Source organism: Lithobates pipiens, unplaced genomic scaffold (assembly GCF_037356315.1).
Source record: "Lithobates pipiens isolate NorthernLeopardFrog02 unplaced genomic scaffold, aLitPip1_a1.2 Scaffold_25, whole genome shotgun sequence".
NCBI lineage: Eukaryota > Metazoa > Chordata > Amphibia > Anura > Ranidae > Lithobates > Lithobates pipiens.
The window spans coordinates 31,190,451-31,210,485 of NW_027507787.1; the positions used below are offsets into that span (position 1 = coordinate 31,190,451).

Below are 20,035 nucleotides of genomic sequence, written 5' to 3' on the forward strand. Positions count from 1 at the left end.
AAGATCGCCAGGCACAGTGCCCCCCAAAAAATACAGTAAGATGACCCCCTTTTTTTATAAAAATAAGTAGTACAAGAGAGCGCAGGGTTTAGGAGTGCATTATGCAGAGAATACAGGGATCAGGAGTAGGCTGCGCTCAAAATGCAGGGTTCGGGGGGGGGGGGGGGTTGTAGGGTGATGTGAAGGCTGGTATAGGACACTGCTTATATCAGTTTCCTCTGCCACCTACACACACACACAGTGGTGTCTTCTGCTCCCTCCATCTATTTCCATCAGTAGGCAGCACAGTTCTGGTCAGAGTGACTTTTTCATATTAGCAAACTGGTGATTGGTTGCTTAGGACCCTCCTTTGTCCTAGCAAACAATCACCTGCGGTTAAACATAAAAAGTTAATTTGGCTGGCTCCTCCTCCTCCCACCCTCTGTCCTGAGCTGCACATCCTCCTGGTCTCTGCTGATTACAGCAGCGGAGGAGGCTGGGGGCAGGAGGGACAGAGAAGGAGCAGGACACAGATGACACGGTGGAGCCATGCAGGAGGCTTGAGACTGGGAGGGAGAAAGGACTGGTGCATAGAACCTGACGTCGGCGACGCAGGAACCTGTTCATGGTCTATCTGTCACCTGCCTGCTGTCGACAGGTGGACCTCGATAGACGGGTTGCCAACCCACAAGTTAGACAGTATGCCAGGCTTGGAGCGATGGCAGGGAACCTCTTCGTTTTGTTTCCAGGCTTTTACCGTCTTGACTAAATTTTGCAATATTTTCATTTCTAGGGGTTGATGAAGAAATTCATCCGTTGTTCAACGCGCATAACAGTTGGGACTATCAAAAAGTTTTTAAGTTTAAAACTAAAGCTACCAAGTACTTATGAGGTAAGAGCTGAGAATTGGTAATATGTACATTTAAAGTAACAACAGTATACACATGATTTACACCTTCGGTTTTAGGCACTTTGGGCACTTAGCCCTGGGGCATGGGGCTCTAGTTTATAACTGTGGGAGGAGAGCACTATCTGTGGGAGGAGAGCACCGATGCACCATCCAGCCCCACTGCAGGCAGCCAATCAAACTCTATGAGAGGCTGACAGCTGCTGCGGCTGGATGGTGCACCTAGAAGTTTGCATTCCAGGCATTTCGTCTCCGGGTGCATACTGCCCTAAAGGTAAGCACCACTAGGTGCACTGTTCAGCTACAGCACATGTTAACCTCTTAAAAAGTTTGACGGGCTGCATACGGTGGCCAGAGCCTGATATACTAGGGCTAAATTCCTAGTGTTCATGAGGTCTTAATGTGTCATATTAAAGTTTTTGAAATCGTTACTGAACAGACACATCTAGACTAGAGTGTGGTCTGTAACATATGTTGCTGCCATTTTTTTGTTGCAAGTTAAATATTTAAGAAAATTACTATTTCTTTTCCATTCATTGAAAAACACAGCAGATCTTCATGATAGATGGGATTTATGTCATCACCTGCAAGAGCAGGATGTTGGGTGCAACTAAAAGTATGCCAAAGAGCAGCCCCCTGCTGGTGGCCAACCCCCCCATCTGCATCACACGGCTCAGTTTTTGCTCAATGCTCAGTAGTGGGGAATTGCACATTTTTTTTCTGGGGGGGTTTTGTCTCACATTTTTTTTCTATTAGATTAATTTTTGTTCCAGCAGATACATTTTTGTCTTCAATTGCAGTGCTGGCTGACGGGATGGATACATATAGATTCAGGTAGTCTCCACAGCACTGTCATCAAGTGCATGCAGTTCTCCACTCCTGGCAGATGGCTGTGAAGGCATTACAGTGTGTATTTGCTGCTGTAATTGTGTGCCTGACACTTACTGGGGGGACTGCCTAGAGGGAGGGAGGGACACTCTGCAGGCGCAGCATGAATTTTACTCATTTGTACCGAAGTGCTACATGTTTAGTGGCTCATAGCTGCAGAGAACCTGCTCCCAGAACTGTGCAGCCTTCAGCGCAATCATTGATAATTTTTACTGCACTGTGGGTGGAGCGGGCTGCCTTTCTCCTGGAGCTGTGCCAGAGGGATCTGGAGGGTATTTATGAATATCCCATGCTGTTTTTCCACTGGTCTAGCTGCTGAGTGGGTCCGGGCCATCTTATTAAGTTGCATTCAGCAGTATCCATGATGTGGTCTCCCCAGCCAGATTGCTAGCTTCTGCTCTCCATCTTCTAATCTACAGACTCTTCATGCTCACACGTTTCTGCTAGAACCAGTGTGCAGCACCCCAGAGGGGTCATTCTGTAGCCCTGTTGGGGGGGGGGGGGGGGGGCTTCTAATCTGCGACAAGTGGCAGCTATGACCAAGTCACTTTGGCAGGTTGTAAGTAGATAGGGATGCCCAGTGTTAGGGAGTAAGCCACTTTGTGTGCTTCCTACGGGGCAACTGTTAAGTTATCCTTAGTGTTACTGCTCTGTTTAGCTTGCAGGAGGCCTTTGCTCCCTCCTCGGATACAAGTTAAGCGGCGTCCAGGGTCCTTTGGGCCCCCTTCAACTTTTGAGTTCTCTTCTAAGCCTATGGAAGAGTTTGTTCCATGCATGTAAAGGGCTCTACTGTGTAAATACGCTGTGTGTAAATAGTTTTGATGATTGGACAAATTAAGCGCACTTTACCGGTAATGTAGAAAAAAATGATCCGTCAGTTGACGTGTTGCAGCCTATAAGGCCTTGGTCACTAAGGCATTATAGGCTGAAACACGTCAACTGACTTAATATGCATTTGTTCACTGTGGCTATTCAATAAAATTAAGAAATTTTAAGAGCAACAACCGCAGTGCGGATAATTTTTTCTACATTACTCTACTCAGCCAGCGACTGTGAATTAAGCACATGGGAGCGCTGCTATCTATGTGGTGTATGGGTAGTAGCACTGACTTTTCTGTTTATACTTTGGATTTTAACGGTACCAGAGAAGGACAAACGCTACGTAATAATACTAAATCTCTTTATTACAAAAAATTTTTAAATAATGTTTCCACATTCTGAATAAAAACAAGATAATAAAGCTCTGATCAATTTGACCACTTGGTTGATATCATAATGGATCTCTGTTGCTATTAGGTCAAGAGGTCGATGCGTTTCACTTTTATGCTTCCTCAGGACTTTATTTCCTTGAATGTAAACAGAGATCAGAGAAAAATAAATGGAAACATCACATTTTAATCAGATGAAAAATGCAGCATATCATTTTGCAAGTACAATCCCCATTTAAATATGCATAGAGATAAAATGTGCATAGGGGGCCACTTGCATATAGAGAGGAGCCTTCAAGAGAGTGGCATGCCAAATGTCACCTGAGAGCAGCCCAACACACAATGTCCACTAGAGGCAAATCAACAACAGAAACAAAGGAAGAGAAAAATAAATTGACCAAATGGTCCCAATCTGAAAAATAATAATAGATATGAGGTTTTTGGGCAACCATAGAAGATGCAGAGGGCGCTAGTTTATAAGGATAGCTGCAGCGGCTAAAAACTTACTGGGCACTGAATCCCAGAGGATTGAAAGGAAGGGAAAGAGTCAACCAACACCCCTCAATGTATTTAGTGACTGGTTTCTCAGCATGACCCCTATTGAATCTAAACACAGTATATAATCAGTATTCCAAATACGGAGTCCGTCTTCCTAACATTCCCACCAACTAAACTAAGGCAAACAAATATACCTCAGATATTGAAATGATGATCAGTGGTAGTACTGAATTCAGAAACTTGTGTCCCCTTAGCAAAGTATTAAGGTGAATGAAATCTAATATATTAAGCTGTAATATAGAAATAATAGTATATCATCAGATAATTCTAGTTGCTCAGCAATCATGCAAGTTCAAATGGGGAAACAATCCCATTTATAAAGAATGAAAACAGACTGCACACTTACCAGCCAACTAATATCCAGGAATCTATATAGGGATTCGTACTGCTCAGCCAAAGCATCTACAAGACATATTCATGTAAGTATATCCAGTAGACTACAATAGAATCCTCACAAGTAATGTTTAAGGTATCCATGTTAAAGCCAGATGCCACTAGCACTAACCTCCATCAACTCCCACTAGACAACATAGCAGTGTCCATTGTTGCTCACAACTCCAAACTGGGGTTAATAAAGGCTAGTTTTAGCACCAAAAACGGCCACTTAGTTATTAGTAGGGAGACAATCACTGACTTCACAGCGTCCCAGTACAAGCATACGGCGCAACTTAGCTGGGCCGTATGGTCCCGCGCATGCGCTGTATATAGACGCTCTCTGTCTAAATCAAACTGAAAGTACAAGCATGCGCACAAATCTCTTAATCACGTACAGCAAAACAAAGGCTGTCAAATCTATATTAGCCAATATATAATAGACCTCCTTAGACAGAGCCACATCTTACCTATCACCTAGGATGGAAAAGGACCTGGAGATCCTAGTAGATGGCATGCAATGCCAAGCTGTTGCTAACAAAGCAAACAGAATATTGGCATGCATTAAAAAGGGGATCAACTCCAGAGATATAAACAATAATTATCCACCTCTACAAGACTCTGGTCCGGCCGCACCTGAAGTATGCTGTCCAGTTCTGGGCACCAGTCCTCAGGAAGGATAGTGCTGGAAATGGAGCGAGTACAAAGAAGGGCAACAAAGCTAATAAAGGGTCTGGAGAATGTTATGAGGAAAGGTTGCGAGCACTGAACTTATTCTCTGGAGACGTTTGAGAGGGGATATGACTTCAATTTACAAATACTGTACTGGTGACCCCAAAACTTTTTCACCAAAGGGAGTTTAACAAGACTCATTAAAATTAGAAGAAAAGAGGTTTAACCTTAAACTATGTAGAGGGTTCTTTACTGTAAGAGCGGCAAGAATGTGGAATTCCCTTCTACAGGCAGTGGTCTCAGAGGGGAGCATCGATAGTTTAAAAAAACTGTTAGATAAGCACCTGAACGACCGCAACATACAGGGATATACAATGTAAAACTGACATATAATCACACACATAGGTTGGACTTGATTCACTTGTGTCTTTCGTCAACCTCACCTACTATGTAACTATGTAATTGGACTCAGTATTTGGAATACTGATTATATACTGTATTTAGATTCCTTAGGGGCCATGCTGAGAAAATACATTGAGGGGTGTTGGTTGACTCTTTCCCTTCCTTTCAATCCTCTGGGATTCAGTGCCCAGTAAGTATTTTACCGCTGTAGCTATCCTTATAAGCTAGCGCCCTCTGCATCTTCTATGGTTGCCTAACAACCTCATGTCTATTATTATTTTTCAGATTGGAACCATCTGGTCAATTTATTTTTCTCTTCCTTTGTTTCTATTGTTGATTTACCTCTAGAGGACATTGTGTGTTGGGCTGTTCCCGGATGAAATTTGGCATGACACTCTCTTGAGGGCTCCTCTCTATATGTAAGTGGGCCCCTATGCACATTTTATCTCTATGTATATTTATATGGGGATTGTACTTGCAAAATGATATGCTGCATTTTTCATCTGCTTAAAATGTGATGTTTCCCTTTCTCTTTCTTTTTTGAACAGGATCTCTATCTATAGTCAAGGAAATAAGGTTCTGAGGAAGCATAAAAGCGAAACGCGTCAACCTCTTGACCTAATAGCAACAGAGATCCATTATGATATCAACTAAGTGGTCAATTTGATCAGAGCTTTATTATCTTGTTTTAATTCAGAATGTACAAACATTATTTTTTAACTTTTAGTAATAAAGGGATTTAGTATTATTGCATAGCGTTTGTCCTTCTCTGATACCGGTAAAGTCTGTGTAAATATACCACCAAGCGCCTCCCATCTCCAGTGTCTTTTTCCTTGGATCTGGGGACCAAGGCTACCTCCCTTCCCCTTTCAGACTGAGAAAGTCTTAACAAAACATGTTAAGGAAGTGCTGTCGGACACCAGAAGTAGCAGGTCCACCATCTTTGTTTTACCTATATGTCAATTTTTCCTTTCTGCTCATGCAGTTACAGATTTATTGAAACAAGGTGGTTTACTGGTTGCTACACTTATGAAGCTGCTTTGTTTATAAACTTCCCTGGAAGTATTTCAACGATACCTGAGCGAATGATAGACGGGTCCAAGGAGGAGAAAGATTAATACTAAATGCTTGCCTAGACCCTATGCGGCAGGGGCAGCCATCCATTAAGGGCACACAGACGTCTCTCCCCCTCTATCACGCCACCCCACCCCCCCCATATGTAGAATGGATAGATTCATGCATAGCACCCCCTATTCAAGTGTTCAGCCCCTTTTCGGATGTCGGGCGCCTGAATTACAGTGGCGGGGGTGTTTTTTTTTTTTTTTTTTTTTAAGCACCTGATTAGAGCCATAGGATCTAATAGGCTTCAAAAAAATGGTGGACTCAGAGCACAGAGCATTGCGCTCGGAGCCCACCCAGGTGTGTTTAGAAAGCTATATCAAAGTGTAAACAGGAAGAGCTGATGATCGGCTTTTCCTCACTCGCGTCTGTCAGAGAGCTGCTCCTCTGACAGGGAGGTCTGTGCTGATTATCAGCGCAGCCCCCCCCCCCCTAGGATGCCCACACTGGACCACCAGGGATGTCACTAGAAACACCAGGGATGTCACTACCAGGTATGCCACCCTAGACCACCAGGGATGCTGATCAGCGCCCACAATGGATGCCAATCAGTGCCCACAATAGGCACCACTGTTTGGCAGGCATTATTGTTTGGCACTGATTGGCATCCATCCATAAAATCAGTGTACATCAGTGCCCATCCATGCTGCCCATCAGTGACCATCCGGGCCGCCCATCAGTGCCACCTATGTGTAGCCATCAGTGCTGCATATCAGTGCCACATTTGGCACCTTTCAGGGAGGAGGGGTGAGCAGATACCTGTCTAATACAGGTATTTGCTCCCACTTCTGGCGAAATAGCACTGTGGTATCCACGTCAATCTACGCCATGTCCGGCCCTTCCTCTTTAAATATCAGATATTCCTCTCTTCTATTGCATAAGGTGGCTTATCTAGGGGCCATCACTTCTGTGTGTAGGATGTCCAAGCTTGTGGCTCTTTCCTGTAAGCAACTTTTTTTTTTGGTGGTATACAAGAATAAGGTGATGCTTTGACCTCTCTTTGCCAAAGGTGGTGTCCACTTTTTCATTTGAACAAAGACATTGTATTGCCTGATCTATGCCCCGATCCCTCTCATCCGAGAGAACTGACTCTCCATTACCTGGACGTGGTTAGAGCTGTTTCAGTTTATCACTCTTATACAGCCTCGTCCCTTGTTCATTATCCAGGATTTCCCTGGAAAAGGACAGGCTGCTGCGTCCGCCCCTATTTCTAGATGGACTTTTCAAACAGCCTAAGCCCTGTCAAGCCAAGATTCTCTGTTCCCTGCCCTGTTACTGCACATTCCAACAACCAAGACCACCCATTGGGAGTCTTTACATTTGGTTGAACCTTGTGTCCTGCTCCTGCAGTTGGCCCATAAAACTCATCCGTCATGACGGTCTGCTGTGTCCTTCAATGAATTTATTTTTTAGGACAATATTAACACTCGTTAATTTATAAAATATCCTTACTCTGTTTTAAAACCTTTGCTACTTGTCTCTCAGAATTCTGTTTGGATTCCTTGTATCACATTTGCACATTTAGTTTAGAAAATTTGGTTTGCAGTCACTATGCATGTGAAGATACAAATCCAGAGATCTTTCCAAGGCAGACACAGGCATGACAATTTTCATCAGGGATGGGGCTAATTTATGGGCCCGCAAAAAAAAAATTCTCTTGCAATCTTTGTAGTTGGCCATCTATATAAACATAATGGTACAATCTGAGCAACGAATTATAGAACTGAAAATGGCTGTATATCAGAAACAACATTTTCTTATATAAGCAGATGAATTATTTTATAGATAAATATTTTGGCAGAAAACTTTATTAGGGCTGAACAGTGTTTTATACAGAAGACAACACCACGAGACAAAAATCTCTTGTGTATTGTGGGTGGCAGTCCGATTTTAAAACAGTTGATCTGTAGCCTGTTAACAAAGAAAAGAAAAGGAGAAGTAATGGAGTTAAAGAAATCAAAGTGTCCCCGCTGCCTGTATTATTCATTTTGAAGCTTAATGGAACAGGAGATGACTTTACCATGCAAGTCCAGCCAAAAATGTTTTGTTTGAGTTTTGGATATAGTTGGAAAGGAGTACGAACCTCTGTCAGGTTATCCAGGGCTCCATTCGATTTTACTTCGCTAACTGTCGTAAGGATATTTGCTTTATTAGTCAGGAAGTAAAATTCTACAAAAGCAACAGAGGCTGAAATTTAGAATGCCAATAATCAGTGTTCAAACTCTAATCAGGAAGTGGAAAATGAGGAGTTATGTTGAAACCAAACCACGGTCAGGTAGACCAACTAAAATTTCAGCCACAACTGCCAGGAAAATAGTTTGGGATGCAATGAAAACCCACAAATAACTTCAGGTGAAATATAGGACTCTCTGAAAACATGTGGTGTGGCTTCAAGATATACAATAAGAAGGCACTTGAAGAAAAATGGACTGCATGGTCGAGTCGCCAGAAGAAAGCTATTCCTACACAAATGCCACAAAGTACCCCGCATACATTACACCAAACAGCACAGAGACAAGCCTCAAAAGTTCTTGCACAAAGCCTTTTGGAGTGATGAGACCAATTTTTTTTTTTTTTTTGGCTACAACCATAAATGCTACATTTTGGAGAGGAGTCAACAAGGCCTATGATGATAGATATTAAGGTGGATCACTGATTTTTTTGGGTATGTGTAAGATACAAAAGCACAGGAAATTTGGTAAAATTGTTGGCAAGATGAATGCAGCATGCTATAAGAAAAAGATTGGAGTAGCAATTGCATTCATCAGCCAGGAAGGTGCGCATGGGGCGTATTTGGACATTCCAACATGACAATGATCCAAAACACAAGGCCAAGTCAACCTGTAATTGGCTACAGCAGAATAAAGTGAAGGTTCTGGAGTGGCCATCTCAGTCTCCTGACCTCAATATTATTGAACCATTCTGGGGAGATCTCAAACATGCAGTTCATGCAAGACAGCCCAAGAATTTACAGGAACTGGATGCTTTTTGCCAAGAGAAATGGACAGCTTTACCATCTGAGAAGATAAAGAGCCTCATCCACAAATACCACTAAAGACTTCACGCTGTTATTGATGTTAAAGGGGCAATACACGGTATTAAGAACTGGGGTATGTAAACTTTTGATCAGGGTCATTATAATGAGCCCTTATACAAACCTGAAAGCTACACACAATAATAAATAAAACAAATGTGATTATAGCTTTCCTACCATATAGATGCAATTGGGGTCTCTAATCACCCCCGCCCCCCCCCCCCAACCTTTACTCCTCTGCTTGATAATGCTAGTGATGATGGGAGGAGTTCAGCAGAGCTAGCACATCATTTCCTTTCACTGTGCTAGTGTCTGTATCTCCCACAAGGAACTACAGTTCCCATGACTCCTTAAGCCTTGTATCATGCCCAGTCTATTTTACATAACACACGCCCATCTGTCAATCATTAGCTGGGTGTGTGTTATGCAAAACAGAGTCAGCAGGATCCGAGGTATGTGACTGTCAAGAGCCAAACAGACAGGAACAGGCTCTATAGAGATAAATGGGAGTGGGTGCAGATTAGGTGGGACATAGGTGGGAATGAGCGGGCCATTGCGGGTCTATCATGAGGTGGGGTGGGCAGAGCCATGGCGGGACTTCTCTGATGATTGAGATGCCGGGGCTTTTCATGAATGAAAGAGCAACTCCCCCAATGATGTCATGATGGCACGTTGTAGTCTGTACAGAGTGGCATAACGCAAAAGGGGGCAGCGGAGGCATCTGGAGAAAGAGGAAGCAGTGTTGTATCTTAATTAGAGGAAATGAACATGAGAGCTTTCAGGTGCAGGGAAAAGGTAAATATGTGAATATCCTTATTGTAATTTTAAAAACAACCAGTGACATATTTAACAGATTTGCCAAGATTTACATCACATATTGATTTCATTTTTTTTCCATTTTGACTATAGTTCTTTAATTTTATTGCACAATTCTATTTTTTTCAGCTGGATGTTCTATGCAATGGTGAGATTATGGGAAAGGACCATACAATGGAGTTCATATACATGACAAGATGGCGGCTGGGAGGTGAAAATGTAATTACGTTCATACTTAAAATCTTTGTTACCTTTCCAACTGGTGATCCTGCCGGTAATGTTGGCCATAGATGGCTGAATCAGCTGAATTTCGATCCATTTGTGGCTCTGGCTGTGGCTGTTCAATAGAAGATAGCCGTTTGATCCGCTTCTGTCAGATGGGTTTGTTGGATAATTTTTCTCGATCAGTTGCTGACCAGTGTATTCTGACAGTATAGAGTCCCGCTGTTGCAATACAATGTCCCAGTAGGAAGGATTGCTCTATCCACCTTGATTATGTGGATGGAGGTATCCGTTCATTTTCTGGCTGAATGAAAGAGTCATCTATGGCCAACTTTACACACTTTGTTGTCTTCTCCATAACATAAGGGGGAAGTGTTTTTGTATTCCTCATTCCTGAGAACAATAAAAAAAACTGATAAAAGTGAGCACAGGCAAAGTGTGCAGGAATGAATTAGCGTGCAAGATTTTTGGCAGGATTGAAGTGCATCTAAACTCTGAAGTTGTGTTTTTTTTTTTTTTCTTAACCCCCTGCTGACCCACTCACAGTAGATCTACAGCAGCATAGCCAAGCACAACAATGTATCCATATGCCGCGGTGTGCTTCCTGGTCTGGCATACTGACCCATGCTGTGTCTTATGCTGTATATTGGACACAGCACAAGTTTGTCAGCAGATTTCAGCCAAAGATTTTAGTTGAAACCTGCTGATTGACACTGGCCAATCACAGCACAGAGTTCTGTTCAACTTTTATTTTAGGGAGAAAAAGCAGACAGATCTGTTGGTAAAAGCGGCACACAGTTAACCCCTTGATTGAACCTTGATGGTAACCCCTGCCCAGACAGTGCCATTAGTATAGTATTATCACTGGTCACTGTATTATGTGTCACTAGCAACATCAGTTTCAGTCAGTAAGTGTCCCTCCCAGCCAGTGGCAGTTGGCTTTAGATTACCCATCACACTATAACAGTAACAATATAAGTCGCTGATCACCACTATTCCCAGTATAGTGTCTATACGAATCCGTATCAATCAGAACGATGCTAGTGTCCCCAAAAATGCAATTTGGTTTTTACCAAAGACATTTAGCAGAATATATTTTGGCCTAAATTTTATGAATACATTTTTTTTTTATTATTGGCTATGCATTCTTAACAAAAAGTAGAAACATTTTTTTTATTATTTATTTATTTTTTAAATGTTCAGTTTTTTTACATTTACATAATAAAAATGAAAATAAAAAAAAAGTGGTGATCAAATACCACCAAAAGAAATCTCTATTTGAGTGATACAGTGTTGTATGGCAGTGCCATTGCAGGTTAAAGTAGCACAGTGCTGAATAGCAAAAATTGCCCTGGCCATGAAGGGGGTAAAACCTTACCAGCATTAAGGTAAAAAAAACATTCCGCTACTTATCCCCCCAACACTTTACCTGAGTCTGGCTGAATATCTAGTATTGCAATATTATTATTATTATTATTTTTACTTTACAATATAAAAAAGAGACAATACAATTACAGTAACAATACAATAAAATACAAGAGGATTAAGAGGGCCCTGCTCAGAAGAGCTTACAATCTAATAGGGTGTGGCAGGTGGTACAAAATGTTATAACTGTCTGGAATGAGCTGATGGAAGGTGGTAGGAGATTAGTTGGAGACATGATAGGCTTCCCTGAAGAGATGAGTTTTCAGGAATCGCCTGAAGGTAGCAAGAGTAGGGGATAGCCGGACCAGTGGAGGTAGCGAGTTCCAGAGGATGGGAGAGGCTCTGGAGAAATCCTGGAGACGAGCATGGGCGATGGAGACGAGAGAGCTTGAGAGTAGGAGGTCTTGAGAAGAGCGGAGATGACGATTTGGGTGATATTTGGAGACAAGATTGGTGATGTAGCTCGGGGCAGAGTTGTGAATGGCTTTGTATGTTGTGGTTAGTATTTTGAATTTAATTCGCTGGGTGGTTGGAAACCAATGTAGGGATTGGAGGAGAGGGTTGGCAGACGCTGAGCGGTTGGGAAGGTGGATAAGTCTGGCAGCAGCATTCATGATATTTTAGTAAGCCTAACAAATCTTGGTTTGTGGAAAATAGAACTAATTATCGGTGTTATTGTATTTTCATGCAATGTGTTCTCTTTTGTTTATTGTAGTCTTATCCAATGGTATTGCAATATCGACCGAGAATTGACTTTGGTTAATTGGTCAGAACACACTGAGAAAAAAAAAACTCTGCACTGTGTTTACTCATCGACAGATTGCACAATGAATGGATGTGCCTAATTACATGGACTAAAAGGACACCATCTATTTTCAGCATGCAAATATGGATGTGGTCACTTTCTCTCCAGTTTGCCAGTAGTTTCTTCCTAGTTCATTGTTCAGAAATGAAGTGCCAGTCTGCTCCACAGCCTCTGACTTCTAGGTGTACTACCAACATGCTGCAAACCCCAGATTGTCAAAGTGGCTGTATTACTGTTCTGCTGTGTTATTGCTTAACAGCAGTGTGTTTGTTCATTACATGTACTTTTTGGTAAAATAGTATCTGGTCTGCTCTGTATAGGTTGTTCTTGCAAACATTTAACTGACAAAGTAACAAACACTTGCATTAGGAAGCCAACAGTTATTTGTGCTCAATGTCCAAAAGACTGTTATATTATCGGATGTGATTTTTCCAGCTGCTTAGATGCTCCTGCCTCCTGCTTTTTTTTCTCTAGGTGTTTGTAATTTAAAAAATGGCGAAAAGTACTTGCTGGTCGATATTGTCTCAAACTCCATTCAGGTAAAATGCTTAAAGCAGTATTAAACCCAAAAGCAAACATTTATTCTATTGCAGCTTACCAATTCTTAGATGTGATTGCTGCATTTGTTTTCTTTTTTTTTTCGTTTTTTTCACTCTGTGATCTGGCCTGTACATCTGCTGTTTTTTCATCAGAACAAGCTGTCCTGCAGATGTAGCAGTTATAGGGTTGAAATAAATCATCAATCACACTGACAGTTATGCTTAAATTATCATCTTTTGTTTATTTATGTAAAACCTTTAACCCAAAGAGAAAAAAAAAAGTTGCTGTAACTGCTTAAAAAGTGTTAGCTGGAGTTTGGTTTTAATTTGTTAGTGTATCTTATATTACCCTCCCCGCAGGTTAAAAATGCTGCTGTCCAAAAGTGTCTGAAGGCTTGCTGCTTGATCCAGAGTGGGGGCACTCGAATACAGAAGGTGTGTTACTGGGCAGATCACCAGGTGACAATAGAGGGGGAAAATCCGTTAAAAAAAATAAAAAAAAAATGCAGCCACCACATCCAAGGATTATTAAACTGCAATATATTACATTTTTGGTTTTGGGCTTAATACTGCTTTAAACTAAGATTTGTCAGGAAACCCAGATTAACTCCAAAGACAGTATACTGTCTGTTTCAGATCATTCATAACCTGAACTGTGCAGCATCATCATGTCTGTGACAGAAGGGATATGTGTCCATTCTGCAGAGCTGTAATGTCCAAACTGCCTGGTACTTGGTGGTTCAAACTAAGATCACTGCAAGTGTCACCAAACGTTACCAGTTTTGCTAAATAATAGATACAGTTCACAGACTGCATGTTCTTTTGATGTGTTTATAATGAAGACATTACAGCCAATGGGGGTTATTTACGAAAGGCAAATCCACTTTGCACTGCAAGTGCACTTGGAAGTAAAGTCGCTGTATATCCGAGGGGGACATGCAAAGAAAATAAAAAAACAAATTTTAGCTTGCACATGATTGGATGATAAAATCAGCAGAGCTTCCCCTCATTTCAGATCTTCCCCTCAGATTTACAGCGACAGATGGGTGACTTCTGGGCTGCATGAAGCCCTCTTGCTACTGCTTTGTGGCCCTTAATGATTGAAGAATTTAAATACAAACTCCAGGGGAAAAAAAAAACCTTTGCAGTGGGCCTTTACCCACCTTCCCCCAGTCCAGGGGTTTTTGTTCATTGTGTCTTTGGGAGAGATTTGAAGAAGCTGTCTCACTTACTTGAGTCCTCACTCTGGTCCTTTCCTCCTCTTCCTGAAGCTCTGGTGTGTGGTTGGAGCACCAGTGTCATCACACTCCATACAGGGACATTAAAGAGGAAGTAAACCCTGATGAGTTTACTTCCTCTTTATCGCATAGTAGCCCATTATTTGTCACTTACCTGAAACCAAAGCCTGCGATGTCATAGCTGTCTCCACTAGCAGCGAGCGTCCATCTTCACCCCTCTTAATTCCGGGGGCCATGAACTCTGGGTCTGTGACTGGCTGAAGTTGCGTGACGTCACTCCCGTGCATGCACATGGGAGCCGTCAGTCGCGGCATTACCCCCTTTAGAAACGGCACGATCTGCCCTTTCTAAAGTGTGCATGCACCATAGACATCAGCACACGGCTTTATTGTAAATTTCTCCTAAACCGTGGAGGTTTAGGAGATATTTCCAGCACCTACAGATGAGCCTTAATATAGGCTTACCTGTAGATAAAAGTGATTGTACAGGGTGTTAAAGTCCACTTTTTAACTTGTACCTTCAGGTAAGCCTATAATAAACTATACCTGTAGGTACAGAGAATGTCTCCTAAACTTGCACTATTTAGGAGTTATTCACACGGGATATAGCCAGTGACGTCACCGGCACATGCACTCTGAAGGGATGGCATACCTGTGCTGTACCTTCAGGGCTCTGGGCCGGGACTCCCACGCGGGAGTGACGCATCACGGCCCTGTCCATCCATACAGCCAAAGCTTGGAAACCCGGAAAGGAAGACCGGTGCAGATGGGAGCGCTAGGGAGCCGTGACAGTGATGCACTGGAGGGCTCCATGTTCAGGTGAGTCTGTCATAATGTGTTAGTATGCGGTGCAATTTCGATGCCCTCTCCTCCACCGTTTCTTCCGGACCCCACACTGCTCCTTTTGTAAATATATATTAGTACATTAAAACGTAAACCTGCAGGGGGCCTGATTTTATTTTATTTTTGTGACGATTTACTACCACCCTGTATGGTATACTAAGGAAATTCAAGTGCAACCTGAGTCAGTTGCAGCTTAGAGAGCGGCTAGAGGGGACTGATTGCAGCACAAGAGGGAGCCCACAGGCGTGAGGAGTAGGGTAAGTATTTACTCCTTAATTCTTTTCCCCTAGACCAAACATTTGTGGGGGTCCACTGTAAGAATGTATTTTTTATTAAAAAATTTTTCCTGGAGTTGGGCTTTAAGATTGAATGAGGCCCAAGCTGTGCCCTGGCTGAGAAAAGCTGCTCTTCATAATTTTGCAACTCTGTAATTCCAGAAATGTTTTAGTGCCCCTTTTCTTTGGCAAACAATTTTGAGATTGTACCCAAGTGCTATAATATATGTTTTCTGGAATACAATAAGCATGGCCCTCAGCAGACAAAATGTGGCCACCTGAATTTATTTCCACACAATGTGACCCATAGTTGCATTTGGAATTTGACATGCCTGGTGAACGTGACCTTACTGAAAGTGAAAACCGTCCAATTTCCTGAACTTCTTGGAATAAGCAGTTTTCTATTGATAGGGGTTGATAAGGTACCAGTATGTGCAGTACAATCGTTTTGGGCATGGCAACTTCATTGGAGTACTTTTGGGTAAAATTATTTTAGCACAAAGTATTTTGAGAGCTGAATATTTTTTGTTACACTTGAAAAGTTACTAGAAAAGAATGCAAACTAATTCTACTCACTTCCAGTCCTAGTATTTATACAGGAATTTGGTGGTAATGGCAATAGAATGATTACAGAGGTTCTAAACCTTCTCCAGAACTATATAGTAAAAAAAAGTTTGCACACACTTTTGGAGATGGTCTAGAACCTCTGTTAGCTTTAAATTGCTGCCCGTGGTTTTGCTGGGGGAGATTTACTGTTTTTTTGTCATAGTAATAACTGTCCCTGTTAGGGGAAATGGTCACAAATCTTTAAGAACCTGACAAAGGTTCTAACCCTGCACCACAACTAAGTGGTTTTTAATGCTGTCTGTGTCCCTTTTTGGAAAGATTTTGCTTTGCTTCCCATTTCAGCGACTGTCATTTCTGGGACAAGAGGTGAGAGAAAATTTGCATAATGGGGACACGCCAATAAAATCCTGACCCTTCCCTGGTATTAGAAGTAAAACAGTTTTTTAGTTACTCTTTAAGGGCCAATTCACACAGATTCATGCCTCCACACAAGTGATGCAGATGCAGGGATCCCCTCTGCTGTGCTATTGTATTATGACAGGAGGGGACTCCACCCCCCCCCCCCCCTTCAGTCAGAATACATTGATCAGTGGCAAGATAAGTTCACCCAGGGCATAGACACCAAACTGTTCACCCCCCCTTTCATTATGTGTGAGTTTAGGAGATGCTACCCCTGACAGTTGTCATAACGCCTTGTAAGAGAATGAGTTCACTGGTGCCCTCATCTATACAGGAAAGGGCTGCGCCCAGGCCCTCCTGCCCACCCCTTGTCCCAGACCTGATTAGCGCTGCAGCAGCTGATAGATTGCTGTTTTTCCAGCAGGATCAATCAGAAGCCAGTGTAATGACCACCTTCTGTTGAATAGACAGGGTTATACACAGATCGAAATTCAGCTGGTTCCTGCTGAACCATCAAGATTTCAATACGTGTATACCAGGGGTCTCAAACTGGCGGCCCTCCAGCTGTTGTTAAACTACAAGTCCCATGATGCATTGCAAGGCTGACAGTTACAAGCATGGCTCCCACAGGCAAAGGCATGATGGGACTTGTAGTTTTGCAACAGCTGGAGGGCCGCCAGTTTGAGACCCCTGGTGTATACCCAGCTTTTTCTACTCAGCAATTGTAGTTGAAGAAGAGAACTGGTCTGAATAAATATGTTCTTATTTGCACTTATATGAAGGTAAAAATATACAGTATCTCCGTATCTAAAATGTATATACACACAGTATGCAGTGTGCATGTATGTATATATGTGATTATATATATATATATATATATATATATATATATATATATATATATATATATATATGTGTGTGTGTATATATGTCTGTGTATATACATACATCCACCACCCACCATGTCGCAATGCGTTTCTATTATTTTTTGCCAAATGTTTAATACTCATTAGTCTTCCATTTTGTTTTTAGATAATTTATTGGACAATACAGATAGAATGCAAATAATTTAAGCTGCATGTTAAATTTATTTGGCTGATTTGTGAGTTTGTAATACGAGGTCTGTTTCTTTTACCTTTTTTAATAATGTATAGCATAAGTATTTTATTTATGCATTTACAGTTGTTTTTTTTTATTACTTTGTCTCCATAACTTTATGTAAACATTTTAAAAGGGTAGACTGGTAGCACTTAATAGTATTGTTCTAGAAAAATGTGTGCCTCATTATAGAATTATACAGTATATGATACAATATATTGTTTATATAAGAAATCTATAGTAATGTGTACAGTATATGCACTGTGACTAGTTAGGAAGAATATGGTTATTAATACTTGTTTATTGATGTGGATATATTTTCTTACCTATGTTTCTTTGAACAGAAAACAAATTTAGGACATGCTGACAAATATAATTCAATAAACGTTAAAACGTTTAAGATGCCTTTACATTAAAATAAAATAAAAAAAATAACCAAAATTGATGTATAACTACAGAGGATGATCTCTATTAACTATATACATAGTAAAATGACCAAATTCCTTGCACTACCGTATTTGAAGAAGGGACTTGATGTCAAGAAGTATATTTTTATAAGTTATTTTCAGTTTAAATCTATTTTGTACCTGTTGAAGAGCAAGTGAGCTTCTTGCATTGTGCCGGTTCCTTTTAAATCTAACATTTTTTAACAATGCTGAAGGTGAAATGCGTTTTTTACGAAGTGGCTCGTTTTTGTAAATAAATAGTCAAGAGTTTAACATGTAACAAAAAAGTTTACTCTGGATTGTTGGTGTATTTTTTTTTTTCCATTCCTTGAAGGGGAAGCCAAATTACCATTATAAAAAGACTGATCACTAAAGGTTGAACGTGTTCTATACTCCCTTTTTGTGGGGAATTATGTCATTTTCTGAGCAATATTTTCCTTCATGTTCATCTCAAACTGTTTCCATTTCTTGCCTGTCAAATTAGTATTTGTATTGGTAAAGAAAGAAGAATGTGTTCTCACTTCTGTTTTCATCAATAAAACGCTTCCTGGTGTACCACTTCTACATCAACCAATCTCTTTGCTGTTCATTTACTGTGTATGCGTGTAGTTTTCAACAGGTTTTTCCAATGAAAACTGAAATAGTCTCTAGCATGGGGCGGGTTAGTTATCGCCCACATCCCCCCTGACAGATCAACACATTTGTAATGGTTCCAGACTGGCTATAGCCATTCACCATTCTTATGTCCCGTACACACGGTCGGATTTTCCGATGGAAAATGTTCGATGGGAGCTTTTTGTCGGAAATTCCAACTGTGTGTAGGCTCCATCGGACATTTTCCATCAGAATTTCCGTCCCACAAAATTTGAGATCTGGTTTGCAAATTTTCAGACAACAAAATCCATTGTCGGATATTCCGATCGTGTGTACACAATTCCGACATACAAAGTTCCATGCATGCTCAGAATCAAGCAGAAGAGCAGCACTGGCTATTCATTTTTCTCAGCTCGTTGTACGTGTTACACGTCACTGTGTTCTTCATGTTCGCAATTTCCGCCAACTTTGTGTGACCATGTGTATGCAAGACAAGTTTGAGCCATCAATGTCCGATCGTGTGTACGCGGCATTAGAAAGATGCTAACAGCTTTCTGAGCATCAATGGAAATAATTGGTTATTAAAGTGGAACTAAATTCCACTGTATGTGGCTGAGCTTGGGCCATAATGTGCAAGCATAACACAGCATATTTACAAATTTTTACACCGTTAACTCTTGGTGTGCTCTCCTCCAGTGGTGACAAGTCTATCAACCAGTCACAATTCCATGCAATTTCGATGTCCTCTCTCCCACCTTTTCTTTCGGGTCCCACACTGCTCCTTTTGTAAATATATGTGTGATAACAAATTACAATTATTGTAATTATTAGTGTTACTATGGCAACAGGATTACACCAATTCAATTCAGCTGAATTCTCCCGCAGCAACTTGTTTCTCCAAATAAAGTAACAAAGTTGCAGCAGAGTAACTTCCAAAGCAGAAAGTAAATTCCATCCATGCAATATTGTGTGTTATAATTGTAGCACAAATATGGAAAGACCACCTGTCTGGGATTTTTAAGTCAACAACACCACCAAAGTATCTAAAATCACATATTTATTGGTACATAGTTACATAGTTAGTCAGGTTGAAAAAAGACAAAAGTCCATCCAGTTCAACCAGAAAAAAAAATAATAATAATAATATCATACAATCCCATAAACCCAATTCTATACCCACAGTTGATCCAGAGGAAGGCAAAAAACCCCAGCAAAGCATGATCCAGTTTGCTAAAGCAGGGGAAAAAAATGATCCCCCTAGAGGCAATCGGATTTTCACCGGATCAACTTTACCTATAAATGTCAGTACCCAGTTATATACATATTAAAAAAGATCACACACGCACATGATGATTTCATAGAAAGACAAAACAATAACACAAAATAGATTAATGTACATAAAGTAACAGCCAATATAGTATTACTCGCCATTGTCTAAAAATATTATCGTATCCAGGGGTATAAAATTGGAGAATATATTCAAATATATATCCAGAATCAACATATACAAAAGGTGTGTGTTCAAGATCCAGAGGATTACTGCAAAAGATGGCGTTAGTGAGGATCACCGGCACTGAAACAGGAGTACACCAATTCAATATTGTGTGTTATAATTGTAGCACCCTCTAGA

General features: G+C 41.1%; 1 protein-coding gene across 7 annotated transcripts in view; it reads left to right on the plus strand.

Moving 5' to 3' along the window:
* Positions 1-18,381, plus strand: part of PCGF5 (polycomb group ring finger 5) — a 104,179-nt gene extending 85,798 nt beyond the window's left edge. For 4 of the 7 annotated variants that reach the window (XM_077454214.1, XM_077454213.1, XM_077454215.1 and 1 more), the window contains 3 exons: positions 773-871; positions 10,085-10,174; positions 12,318-18,381. In XM_077454214.1, the coding sequence (XP_077310340.1) occupies positions 773-871; positions 10,085-10,174; positions 12,318-12,365 (237 nt within the window). In that variant the 3' untranslated portion in view covers positions 12,366-18,381. Of the gene's footprint in view, positions 1-772; positions 872-5,088; positions 5,177-5,271; positions 5,406-5,534; positions 5,735-10,084; positions 10,175-12,317 lie in introns of those variants that run through there. The other 3 variants (XR_013262726.1, XM_077454217.1, XM_077454218.1) reach the window with 3 other exon arrangements.
* The last annotated feature ends 1,654 nt before the right edge of the window (positions 18,382-20,035 follow it).